At 31.5% G+C, this 12,942-nt stretch overlaps 3 protein-coding genes across 3 annotated transcripts; 1 reads left to right on the top strand and 2 right to left on the bottom strand.

The window, feature by feature from the left end:
• Positions 1-41: 41 nt before the first annotated feature.
• Positions 42-2,834, bottom strand: LOC111681215 (tryptophan--tRNA ligase, mitochondrial). Its single transcript, XM_023442954.2, has 4 exons — positions 2,547-2,834; positions 2,319-2,480; positions 1,996-2,258; positions 42-1,045 (listed from the first exon to the last, which is right to left on the bottom strand). Exons 1-4 carry the CDS (start codon positions 2,667-2,669, stop codon positions 169-171), a joined length of 1,425 nt encoding a protein of 474 aa, XP_023298722.2. The 5' UTR covers positions 2,670-2,834; the 3' UTR covers positions 42-168.
• Positions 2,835-4,182: 1,348 nt separating this feature from the next.
• Positions 4,183-7,791, bottom strand: LOC111681234 (dihydrolipoyl dehydrogenase, mitochondrial). Its single transcript, XM_023442984.2, has 5 exons — positions 7,598-7,791; positions 5,961-6,104; positions 4,731-5,903; positions 4,580-4,669; positions 4,183-4,509 (listed from the first exon to the last, which is right to left on the bottom strand). Exons 1-5 carry the CDS (start codon positions 7,637-7,639, stop codon positions 4,444-4,446), a joined length of 1,515 nt encoding a protein of 504 aa, XP_023298752.2. The 5' UTR covers positions 7,640-7,791; the 3' UTR covers positions 4,183-4,443.
• A 180-nt stretch (positions 7,792-7,971) lies between these two features.
• On the top strand, positions 7,972-11,045 carry LOC111681219 (mediator of RNA polymerase II transcription subunit 19). Its single transcript, XM_023442959.2, has 4 exons — positions 7,972-8,891; positions 9,184-9,291; positions 10,203-10,314; positions 10,382-11,045. Exons 1-4 carry the CDS (start codon positions 8,535-8,537, stop codon positions 10,789-10,791), a joined length of 987 nt encoding a protein of 328 aa, XP_023298727.2. The 5' UTR covers positions 7,972-8,534; the 3' UTR covers positions 10,792-11,045.
• Positions 11,046-12,942: the final 1,897 nt, after the last annotated feature.

The raw sequence follows: 12,942 nt of genomic DNA, 5'->3' as shown, positions 1-12,942 counted from the left end.
AAAATTCTACAAAAACAAAAAAATTTCGAAAATGATTTCAATATTTTCCTTTTATTCAACAAAAAAATTTTGTTTTGTTTTTTTTTTTCAAAAAGTCAAATTTTCTTTTAAATAACAACACACAACAAACATTTATATAAAATTAACCAAAGATTCTAAATTGCTAGCTTAGTTTATAGATTTCTCTGGCAACTCTTCCTTTTGCTGCGTCGCTTGTTCGGATGATGGCTGTGTAACCATTTTACTGTCCAATTTTGATGGCGTTCCTAAAGATATTTCAAAGGCTGGTGCCAAAGTTTGTGTATGATTCGAACGTCTACTTTCTATGCGTATCTTTTGTTTGGGCACTATGGGTTTTCCCTCCTCATCGAATTTGGCTGTAGCAGGTTCTACTTTTGCTTCTTTCACCGGCCTTTCCTCCACCTTATCGCTAAAGGTGTTAACATCTAAGTTTTGTGGTATATTTGTATAAATACCCAAACCCATTTTTTGTTTAACATCTTCCAAAGTTTCCTGAGCCTGTTGGCGTGCCTTTTCGGCACCCTGTTCCAACATATAAATCAATTCTGTTTTGCGAGCCAAACGTTTGTCTATTTTGGATTTAATAGGTTTCAAATGTTCTACCACTGCCTCAGCTACTCTTAGTTTATAGCGTCCAGTATCTAAAGTTCTAGCTTCTTCGATAATTTTCTCTATAGGAGTTCCCGTTACTAGGGAATGTATGGCTACCAAGTTTGAAACCCCCGGACGATTGGCTGGATCATAGGTTACGTCGGAAGTGAAATCGGTAACAGCTTTTTTAATTTTCTCCACTATAACATCAGGTTCATCACGTATACTTATGGTGGCTCGAGTATCTGGATCAGATTTTGACATTTTCTTGGCCGGATTGCGTAAAGAACGTATACGTGCCGCCTCTTGATTGTCAATCATGGCGTGACAAACGGGGAAAGTTTGTCCATAGCGTGTATTGAATATGCGCGTTAAATGTTGAGTTAATTGTATGTGTTGCAGTTGATCTTCACCTACTGGTACATGGGTGGCTCTGTAGCGTTAAAGGATTAAGGAAAGGAAGTTAAAAAAAGAGGGTAGGGAAATAGTAGAAGATTAGGTATAAAGAAGAGTATAAAAGTAAGGTTTTTAGGATTAAGCTTTAGATTTTGTTTTGAAATATATTCAAAATTTCAGTAACGATATTTTTTTCAACACAAATTAATTTCGAAATTTTTTTTGAAATTTCTAAAATTTACGAATTTATCCTTTTGAAACTTATTAGACCGACTACTTGCAATTGTGTTAAATGTTTCAAAATCAAAAGATTTTGAAGCAAAACTAAATCTTTCGAAAATCTTTCGAACATAAGTTTTTCCAGCAACTACATTTTCAATTTCGAAATATTTTTTATTCGAAAAATTTTTTTTTAATTTCTATAATTAATGAATTTATCTTAACGAATTGTGTTAAATGTTTCAAAATCAAAAGATTTTGAAGCAAAACTAATTTCGAAAATCTTTCGAACATAATTTTTTCCAGTAACTACATTTTCAATTTCGAAATATTTTTTATTCCGAATAAAAAATATTCGGAAAAATTCAATTTTTTCTAATTTCGAAGAAATTTTTTTAATAAAACTTCAAAAAAATTTAATATTTTAGAAAATTTACATTTTCCTACTTTCGGATTCAATATATCCTATCTGTGATGTTTGATTTAAAATATTGAATCTAATTTAAGTTTTAACTAAAGTTTTCTATAAATTGTCTTAAAAAATTGAAATCTTGAAAAAATTTCTATAATATACATAATTTTATCACCATTTTCAACATCGTTATAATCATGTAAGTCCTTTAAAGTAATTCCTAATACTTTTAAAGATTACAGTCCCAAATCCATCACTCCAGATCTATATCTCAACAATTTTTTCAAAGTCTCATTCAATTTCTCATTAAATTCTATTTAATTGCCAATAAATAGTAAAAATTTCAAATCACTTACTTGTATAACATAATATCCGCTGCCTGCAGCACTGGATACACATATAAACCCAAAGGAACATCTTTAACTTTACGCGATTTCTCCTTAAATTGTGGTAAATGACCCAAACGAGCCATAGTAGTTAGACAATTCAATATCCAACATAATTCACTATGTTCTTTAATAGAGGATTGTACAAAAAGATTACCATCTTCTGGATTAAGACCACAGGCATACATAGTGGCAGCCATTTCGAAAATATTTTCACGTAAAACTGCAGGATTCTGTAAATTTCAAAACCACTTTGTTATTGAAACACTTTTCTGCACATAAAATGAGTTCACCTGATCAATGGTTATAGAATGCATATCTACTATGCAATAGGTAACATCCTCTTGATTATTTTGCAACTCTATCCATTTTTGTATGGCACCCAAATAATTGCCCAAATGCAATTGGCCGGTAGGTTGTATGCCAGAGAAGATTTTGCGCGGATAAGGAGAATTCTTAAAGAAAAACAATTTGTTACAGAAAAAAACCTTTCTTAAAAAGGAATATAAAAGTCTACTCACCTCTTCCGCCATATTTTTAGGCTTTTCCACAGTCCTTACCGATATGGAAGCTGTTTGCATTAGTTGATTAATTTTGCTAACACTTTTTAGCGGCCATCTTTTAAATAAATTTAAACTATGCATGTTTATCTTTATAAACAAAAGCTTCTTCTTTTAAATTTTAATTACAAAATAAAATGGTTTATTTAAAATATTTCTCTAAATTCTTTTATAAAACAAATTTTCCCTCAAAAAATTTTCTTTTTTTTTAGTATTCTTGCGTCACTTTGAAGGGAATATACTCAACTTGATGTAAAAAAACAACAACAATTGCTTAAGAAAAAAATCAAAACAAAAAACATGTGTTTGAAAAGGAGGGAATGTTTTGAGAGTTACCAGATGGTGAATTTCTCGCTTTATTTAAATAAATAAAAGAAAAAAACGTTATTTTTTATCTTTATAAACAAAAGCTACTTTTTTTAAATTTTATTTATAAAATAAAATGGTTTATTTAAAACATTTCTCTAAATTCTTTTATAAAACAAATTTTCCCTCAAAAAATTTTCTTTTTTTTAATATTCTTGCGTTACTTTGAAGGGAATATATTCAACCTGATGTAAAAAAACAACAACAATGGCTTGAGAAAAAAATCAAAACAAAAAACATGTGTTTGAAAAGGAAGGAATGTTTTAAAAGAGTTACCAGATTATATAAACAATAAGATGGTGAATTTCTCGCTTTATTTATATAAATAAGAGAAAAAACATTATTTTTTTTTTTTTTTTTGAATTTCAAACATAAGAAAACTAAATATTTTAGTTAAATTTAAGAAATTTTAACATAATTTAATAAAATAAACTAAATTAATGATTAAATAAATGATTAGCTACACTATTTTCTATTTTTAGTGAAACAAAAGAAAAATCAAAACAAAACTGTTGTATTTAAAAAGTTAGAAAAATTGTCGAGTTACCAGACTGTACAGATAACATGAAAATCACATCATCTTAATACAATAACAAATTGTAACAAAAAGTCGACATTTGGACTTAATTTACGAAAACTATTTTTTCAACTTTTTGCCTTTTTTTAGACTGATTTTATTATTATGACCGTTTGTAGTTCCTTTGTAGAAAAAAAAACCTTTCAAAATGTTTTACTACACATTGCAATCGATTTGCCGACTTTTGTGGAACAAAATAATCGAATCAAATGTTTCGTCGAAAAATGCCTTTTAGTGTAATTTTGATATAAAAATGATCCAATTTATTAAAAATAAATATTCCTTTGTATAAAACTACCTTTATTGAAACTTCAATAGAGTTGTAAACATATTACTAGTACATTTTTTCTTTTTATTTCTTTTTACCACCATTTGGTAGGAGATTTTAATTTAGACTTTTGTCTGCGTTTAAGTTTAATAACCACTTTTCTCAATAGTTCCATAATTTACAGTTTTAGCACATTTCAAAATTTAGAAATTATTTACAACTGTTAAATATTTTAAGTGTTTCTATTTGTTTTATTATTTTATATTTTAAAATTTGCACCAGTAACTGTAACACTTCCCTTTCACATTTTGAAATTTCATTTAAAATTTCTTAATTTTTTCACTTTACATTAAATTGCACAAAATATTTAAACCAACTTTTTCACATGTGGTCTCACGCTAGGCGTTTTATTTAGTTTTAATATTTATTAAGAATTACGTTTTTAAATCGTTTTTATCTCTTTTCACAATGAGTTTCATATGTTTTTGAAATAATTTACACAAAAAAAAGTTTAAAAAGTTTTCGTATGTTTTCCGCAATAACTTAAGGCATTTTTGAGGGGGTTAGGAGGAGGACAGAGTGAGAAAAGAGAAGTAAAAATGTATTAAATTAAAGGATCAGAAAGGCAGGGTTGAAGTGTAGAGAAATTAAAAGTTAATGGGTTTGCCAAAGGCGGCAGCTACGTTGGCCTCACGCAAAGCCTCAGCGCAGGTCTGTAAATGAATAACATTGAGATAAGTTAATTGTTTAAAAGTTTAAAGAAATTCTAAAAAAAAAACTTACAGGATGGGCATGGCAGACACGGGCAACATCTTCAGCAGCAGCACCATATTCCATAGCCAAAACAGCTTCATTGATAAGTTCACCAGCAGACTGTAAAGAAACGAATGAAATAAATATGATTTTCGATATAAAGCAATCATTATGTACTTACGGGACCAATGATGTGTGTGCCCAGCACACGATCTGTAGCCTTATCAGCCAATACTTTAACGAAACCATCGGTTTCATTGTTGGTCTTGGCACGAGAGTTAGCCAAGAAGGGGAATTTGCCTACTTTGTATTCTACACCTTCTTCCTTCAAAGCTTCTTCGGACTTGCCAACCCACGCAACTTCGGGATGAGTGTAAACAACTGAGGGTACACAGTTGTAGTCAATGTGAACGTGACCACCATTCATGCCTTCAACGCAGATAATACCCTCATCTTCAGCTTTGTGAGCCAACATGGGACCATGAATACAATCACCGATAGCATAGATGTTGGGGACAACAGTTTGGAAGAGATTGTTGACGGGAATGCGACCTCTATCATCCTTAACAATGCCAACATTGTCCAAGCCTAAGCCTTCGGTGAAGGGACGACGACCAACAGAAACCAAAAGAGCATCGCAGGTGAGTTCTTCCTTTTCACCAGATTTGGCATTTTCTACTTGAACGGTGACAGTGTTGCCATTACGTTCGGCAGCCATGACTTTAGTGCCCAATTTGAATTCGAAACCTTGTTTGGTCAAGATCTTTTGGAAAGTTTTTGAGACTTCACCATCAATGCCTACACCACCGATGGTATTCATGAATTCAACAGCAGTAACTTGGGCACCCAAACGAGACCACACCGAACCCAATTCCAAACCAATAACACCAGCACCAATAACAATCATTTTTTCGGGTACCTGTTTCAAAGCCAAAGCACCTGTAGATGAAACAATCACTTCCTCATCGATGGTAATGCCAGGGAAGGGTGTGACTTCAGAGCCAGTGGCAATCATTATGTTTTTGGCATTAATTGTCTCCTCAGAACCATCATCCTTGACAACTTTAACCTCATTGGGTCCTACAATAGTACCCAAACCAGTCAATTGTGTTACCTTGTTCTTTTTGAACAACTGAGCAATGCCACCAGTTAAAGCTTTGACAGCATTGGCTTTTTGTCCCATAAGTTTTTCCAAATCCAAGCTAACACTGCCAACATTGATACCACGATTGGCCAAATCACCAGAATGTGCCATATGATAGTAATGAGAGTTGTTGAGTAAAGCTTTGGAGGGAATGCAGCCGACGTTGAGGCAGGTGCCACCCAAGGTAGGATTCTTTTCAACACTGACAGTCTAGGTTAGGGAAAAGTTAAAATAAATTGTTTTGTTAAACATTTGAAAACTACTCACCTTCATGCCCATTTGGGCAGCTTTAATGGCAGCTACATAACCACCTGGGCCAGAGCCGATAACAACCAAATCGGCTTCGTGTGTGTTGGAATAAAAACGTACATTCAAGGCACCCAATATAGCACTATTGGAGCGCAAAGGTGTCTGTAAAGTAAAGAAATAGATTAATTTATAAAAAAAGTTTTGATATCCAAATTTTGCTTTAAATTGCAAAAGAAAAAGGGTGGGTGAATTGCTTAGTTTCCTATAGAAAAGTTTGTACTTTAAGGGTGTTTTTATAGAAAATTGTCTGCTTTAAAAGTTTCCTTTAAAAAATGTCTGTTTTTGAGAATTCCTTTGAGATTGTGATTTGCTTTTGTGGTTTCTTTAAAAAATTCTTTACTTAAGTTAGTTTTTTTTTTTTTTTATAAAAAAGTGTGTGTTTTCAAATATTTGCTATGGAAACATTGAATCTTTAGATCGCACGACATTAAACGATTTCAACATAGAAACAAGTATGAATTTATAGTCGGACATTGCCGACCATATGATACCCTTCACCAGTCAGTATGTTAAAATTTTCTTTAAATAAAGCATTTAATTTGTTTTATTGTGGAATATTTTTACTTATTGTTGACAAAAAAGAGAGATTTTCTACAAGAGGGATCATAGGGGAGAAGGGGTAAATATGAGCCTATCCTTATAAATTTTGGTTAATTTGATGAATTAACGTTATAAAACATTTAACGTACTTATGAGCCTAAAGCCCCGATTCGGGGGATACGATTGTATGGGGGCTAGGAGAAATAATGGACTGATTTCAACCATTTTCAATAGAAATCGTCCTTGAACCAAACCAAAAGAGTATGTGCCAAATTTCATCAAATTATCTTGGAAATTGCGACCTGTAGTGTGCGCACAAGGTTTACATGGACACACAGACAGGCGGACGGACAGACGGGCATAGCTAAATCGACTCAGAAAGTGATTCTGTAGGTGTAGGGTGTAAAAATTAACAACATAATGACAAATAAATAATGAAATTCATGATTGTAGGGTAAACATGATAGTGATTTAAAGAAATATTTAGTAATTTCTTAAGGGAACTAATCTTTTTAATATTGACCCCCCGCTAATTAGAAAAAAATGTTGATTACACACAATGTTATCACATTTATTTAGACATAAATCGCGTGATAACAATACGTATTTGAATAGAAGACAAAAACAACATAAAATACGCATTAAAAAACTGATAACAATTAAATTAAGTAAAATTGTTTAAAATTCGATTAAACACAAGCAAAATGCAACACATGTTTGACAGCCAGCTGGTCACCTTAAATTGCTGCTCTCTATTTATCTATCAAATAGATAAAAAAGCAAAAAATACAAAATTTTGTTACTCCAACAAAAAACCTTAATAATTTTACATAATTTTCTTTATTACTTTAACTTTTAAAGCAATATTTACTAAAAATTGATTTAGTTTACTTTTTATTGTTATAATTTTCTAATGCCCTTTAAAATAAAGGGATTTTTTTAATAACTTCATAATCACACATTGCATAACCAAAGACAAAAAAAATTTTTTCTTATTAACGCAAGTCACTTTTTTTCTTTTAAACACCTTTCACTTCAAAAAAAAAAATTCTCACCTTGATGGCATAACTTAAAGCGTTGCGTAGCGTGCACTGCATTTTTTTTATTAAATTTTGTTTTAAAACTCAATTTTTTATAATTAATTAATATTACTACACACACCGCCCGGTCGTTCAAGAAAAATTCTTGATTTTCGTATAGAAAAACCCGTTGTGACGAAATGCAATAAGCAAAAAAATGAAATCTGTCACAAGTGGCAAACACATTCACACATTTCTATACAAAAAGAGAACTTTAGATAATTTAGTTGTTTAAATAGTAGTAAATATTAGTAATTTACTACTTTACTAACAACCCTGTCTATAGATTTGACAGTTTCATGCAGTGCTGCCAATATATAAACAAAAGAAAAATATTGCTGAATTTCAGATAATGCCAAAAAGTGAAAAAGAGCACAGATTTCACGGCAATTTTTTTCGTATAGAAGAATTTAAACAATAAATTTAAAACAAAATAAATAAATATTATGTTAAACTAGTAAAAGAAATTACAAAAATTATAATAAATTAAAAAAACAAAGTTAAAAAAATATATTGCCAGTAGCAAAAGCTAAGGAAAAAAAATTGCTGTCTAGCAGATACGTAAAAAAAATACACAGAACATAAAAATAAAATAAAAAACGACACAAGTGAAGGCTACCACAAAAGCTAAGGCAGTGGTTAGAGGAGAAAACCATCATATAAACATCAGCCAGCACACACAAGCACTATTTAAAAAGCTGGCTCTAACTGGCTAAATAAAGGTGCTTAATAATTAACATTTTTTTGTTGTCCTGTAAAATCCTTTTAACAAAACGAAAAAGAAAAACAATTATATAGAAAAAGAAGATTCTCAACTACGAAGACAAAAAAAGACCCCTCCCCTCTTGAAGGCTGGGGTTTTTTATAACAATCAAAGCATTCACTAACTACAGGGACATAAGGTAATCCAAACATGATGAACAATTATGGCAATATGATGATGGGCGAACAATTTCGCAAAATGGAATCAAATTATTCACCAAAATCCTCACCACATGGTGGCCGTTCACCCGTAGTCTCGCGACAAGATTCATCGGGTACGCTGAAGGCCACAATATCGCTGGGTAAAACACCCACTATTATACAGACGGGACCATTCTATTCGCTGAAAGAACCACCTGGGAAGGGTGAACTGACAGGGGATAAAGATCTCATGACTGAATATGGTTTGCATCATACGCTGACCAAATTTAAGGATAAAAAAGTCAAAGAATCACTAGCCTCATTTCTGCCGAATCTACCAGGAATCTATGATGGAATGAATAACTTGGTAAGAATTTTTTGTGTTACAATTTCGAAACAATAATTGTGTTCCTTTAGTGGAGGTTGTTTTTTTTTTTGTATGACGTCTACAAAATTTTATTATTATTTTGTTGTTTTGTTTAACTGACTTGTTGGAAAAACCTTTAAATCTTTATTGTGAGGGCAGTAAGTTAATAAAATTGTGTGTTTCTATAAAGACAGAGTCTGCTTCAAGGAAGTTTTCTGTAAAAATGTATACTTTCCTAATACATATTATTATTTTTATTAAAAATTTTAATTTTCTTTTCTTTTTCTTTCAGGAAAATAGTACATTACGTAGTGTTATTGATAAACCACCCATAGTTGGCAAAGAATTGTTACCTTTATCTGCAGTACAATTAGCTGGTTTCAGATTACATCCCGGACCGGTGAGTTTATTTTTGTAACTATATAATCAATAATCTATAACAAGTATTAATGTTAAGATCCCTTAAAATGACAATAAGAAAATTACGAAAACCGGAACGGGCAGTACTAAGACTATAGTTCAGACTGTTTCCTGACTATAGTGAGTCTATAGTCCTGACTATAGTGAGTCTATAGTCCTGACTATAGTGAGTCTATAGTCCTGACTATAGTGAGTCTATAGTCCTGACTATAGTGAGACTATAGTCCTGACTATAGTGAGACTATAGTCCTGACTATAGTGAGACTATAGTGAATCTATAGTCCTGACTATAGTGAGTCTATAGTCCTGACTATAGTGAGACTATAGTCTTTACTATAGTGAGAGTACAGTCCTGACTATAATGAGACTTGTCCTGACTATAGTGAGACTATAGTCCTGACAATAGTGAGACTATAGTCTTGACTATAGTAAGACTATAGTCCTGACTATAGTGAGGCTATAGTCTTTACTATAGTGAGAGTACAGTCCTGACTATAGTGAGACTATTGTCCTGACTATAGTGAGACTATAGTCCTGACTATATTGAGACTATAGTCCTGGCTATATTGAGACTATAGTCCTGACTATATTGAGACTATAGTCCTGACTTTAGTAAGACTATAGTCCTGACTATAGTGAGACTATAGTCCTGACTATAGTCAGACTTTATTCCTGACTATAGTGAGTCTTTAGTTCTGACTATAGTGAGACTTTAGTCCTGAGTATAGACAGACTGTAGTCTAGAATATATAGAGATTATAAAAAGGCTATAGTCCAGTGAGGCAATAGTTACAACTACAAGTCAGTCTATAGTAATAGGATCGCTGATAAAAGTCCATCCATTTCTTAAATACTATTTTTTCATGCTTTCATATTATATTCCTCTTCCAGTTACCGGAGCAATACAGAGCCTTAAATACAACACCCGCACGTAAACATAAAAATAAACATAAAAAACATAAACACAAAGATGGACAACAGCCACCAGAAACAAATTTAATGGGTAAGTTCAAAGACAAACATAAAATGTTCCTAATTTTGTTAAAAAATTTTCTTTGATTCTCTTACAGATTCTTCCGGCTTGGAAACGTACGAAAAGAAACATAAAAAACAAAAGCGTCATGAAGATGAAAAAGAGCGAAAAAAACGCAAAAAGGAAAAGAAACGTAAAAAGAAATCTCACAGTCCTGAACCGCCCTCATCGGGTGGTGTTTCACCCATGTTGGGTCCTACGGGTACTAGTACTATGTTAGGCCCTAGCGGTATGCCTATGCAACAGGGTATTGTGGGGGGTGTGGCCGGCGGTGGTGGCGGCTCTGGGCCAGGCGGTATGATGGGTGGTAATGTAGGCGGAGGCTCTGGTAGTTTACAGGGTCTATCTGTGGGGGGTGCCAATAATCCACTGGGGTCTGGGCCTGGGGTAACAACAATGTCAGGCCCTGGTGGCATGATGATGCCACAACAAGCTTCTTTATTTTAGTTAAAATTTAACAAAAAAAAAACACACACACATACATATATTTACTAAAAAAAAAGTTTTAAGTCATTTTTTATTAGTTTTCTTTTGCTATACTTTTGTTTTTTTTTTTTAGTTTAAAATTGTGTTATTCTCACTCCTCATGTTTTCCTAATTATCCAGCTAATTTTATTACTTAATTCTTAGTCCAACTATTGTAATAAAACAAAACTTTAAATGAAAGTTTTCTTTAGCTGATTATGAGTAAAAATTGTATCAAAATATTTAAATTTTATTAGATTTTTAAAAATTATTTAAGAGATTTTTTAAATTACTGCTCATTTTCGTTTTTAAAGAAAACTTGGTTTATGTTTTGTGTTAAAATGTTTTCCCTTTCCTCCTTCCTTATGTTTCCATTTTTTTATATATTATAAACTAAGCTTATTCTATTAAAAACGAGCTTCCAATTTAAGTTTTCATTTTCATAATAGTTTTTCTGTTTCAAATTTCCCATCTTGTTTCCTTTTTTTTACAAAAAAAGAAAACTACCTCCCTGCTGTTTAGTTTTTCTTTAAATTCTTTTTTAGATTTTATTTTTTTTATTAAACAAAATTTGTAATAATTACTAAAATTTAGTTATTTAACACACACACACACTTTTTTATGAAAAAAATCTATATATTATAAAGAAAGAAAAAAATAAATATATTATTTAGTTATTTAAGAAGTTGTACGCAAAACAAAACCAACAAAAAACAAACAAATGAAAAACATTATAATACAATGAAAAACCATAAATGATAAGAAAACTTTAACAAAAATATTTAAAAGAAACTAAGTAAAAAAATAAAAAAAAAAATAAATTTATAAAAAAAAACAAAAGCAGTGTTTATTTTATTGATTAGTGCACAAATGAAGATGGAATTTCCTAAAGAAATGTAATCATATTCAAAAGCAGATAATATCTTATAAAGAAATTGAGTTTAAAACAAACGTAGATGAAATTCTATAAAGAAATTAAAGTCTTCGGAAAATATAGACCAAATTTTCTAAAGAAAAAGTCTCAAATTCTCAAATTCTTAAGGAAATCCTTGAAAATTTCCTTAAGAATTTGAAGGGAATGCTAGAAGCCACAATATGTGTCTACTGTAGACAACAGTCGTTCCCACGACAATTGGATCTTCGCTCCGGAACGACCCGAGTCATGCTCATCCAAAGATTGTCAACCCAGCGACTGCTGTATCAACCGAAAGTTTTTTCCCCAGAAAGAAACTATCGGCCACAGTCGAACTGTTACAACAGCAACAACAACTGTAGACAAAATTTCTTATCGAAGATGACAAAAAAATAGGTTCTCTAGCAACTGGAAGGAATATTTCCTAAAGAAGTGTCGCTATCAGAAAATAACAATATTTCCCTAAAGAAATTAAGTCTCAGAGCGCTTAAGGCAAAATTTCCCACGAATGTATATTAAATTTCCCAAAAAATTAGGTCTCGACCAGTAGAACAGGAAAATTTCTTAAAAAAAATAGGTCTTCGCCACTAGGAGACAAAAGTTATCTACAAATATTGATTCATCTTCAGATGGAGACAAAGTTTCTTAAAGAATTCCAAAAAAAAAAAAAAAATAGTCTCAGCCATTGAAATAAAACAAAACGTAAAACAAATATTGATTCATCTTCAGATGGAGACAAAGTTTCTTAAAGCAATTGCAGCTTTACAAAAAGATGAAACAAATTTCTTAAAGAAAAATTGTGTTTCAGAAAGATTAAGATAAAATTCCCTAAAGAAATTAATCTCAGAGGGTTGAAGGCAAAATTTTCCAAACGAAACTGAGTCTCAGACGAATGAATGCAAAAATTCCCTAAAAAAAATTAAGTCAAGACTAGTAGAAGAAGAAAATTTTATCAGAAAATTGGTCTCGGCCATTAGCAGACAAAAATCATCTACAAATATTGATTCATCTTCAGATGGAGAGAAAGTTTCTTAAAGCAATTGCGGCTTTACAAAAAGAAGAAACAAATTTCTTAAAGAAATATTGTGTTTTAGAAAGATTAAGATAAAAGTTCCATAAAAAGTCTCAAAGGGCTGAATGCAAAATTTTCCAAACGAAATTGAGTCTCAGACGAATGAATTCAGAAATTCCCTAAAAAAATTAAGTCAAGACTAGTAGAA

The sequence above is a fragment of the Lucilia cuprina genome, chromosome 5, assembly GCF_022045245.1.
Source record: "Lucilia cuprina isolate Lc7/37 chromosome 5, ASM2204524v1, whole genome shotgun sequence".
In the NCBI taxonomy this organism is placed as follows: domain Eukaryota; kingdom Metazoa; phylum Arthropoda; class Insecta; order Diptera; family Calliphoridae; genus Lucilia; species Lucilia cuprina.
Note: the sequence above shows the minus strand (reverse complement) of the source record. Positions and strands in the feature narration are given on the sequence as shown.

Coding starts and splice junctions, on each gene's coding strand:
- LOC111681215 (XM_023442954.2), bottom strand. CDS start 2,669: ATGCATAGTTTAAATTTATTTAAAAGATGGCCGCTAAAAAGTGTTAGC. Junction 2,259..2,318: donor ATTCTATAACCATTGATCAG/GTGAACTCATTT, acceptor TGAAATTTACAG/AATCCTGCAGTTTTACGTGA. Junction 1,046..1,995: donor GCGGATATTATGTTATACAA/GTAAGTGATTTG, acceptor TTAACGCTACAG/AGCCACCCATGTACCAGTAG.
- LOC111681234 (XM_023442984.2), bottom strand. CDS start 7,639: ATGCAGTGCACGCTACGCAACGCTTTAAGTTATGCCATCAAG. Junction 6,105..7,597: donor CTTTAAGTTATGCCATCAAG/GTGAGAATTTTT, acceptor TTTACTTTACAG/ACACCTTTGCGCTCCAATAG. Junction 4,670..4,730: donor GCACACACATCATTGGTCCC/GTAAGTACATAA, acceptor GTTTCTTTACAG/TCTGCTGGTGAACTTATCAA.
- LOC111681219 (XM_023442959.2), top strand. CDS start 8,535: ATGATGAACAATTATGGCAATATGATGATGGGCGAACAATTTCGCAAA. Junction 8,892..9,183: donor ATGATGGAATGAATAACTTG/GTAAGAATTTTT, acceptor TTTTTCTTTCAG/GAAAATAGTACATTACGTAG. Junction 9,292..10,202: donor TCAGATTACATCCCGGACCG/GTGAGTTTATTT, acceptor TTCCTCTTCCAG/TTACCGGAGCAATACAGAGC.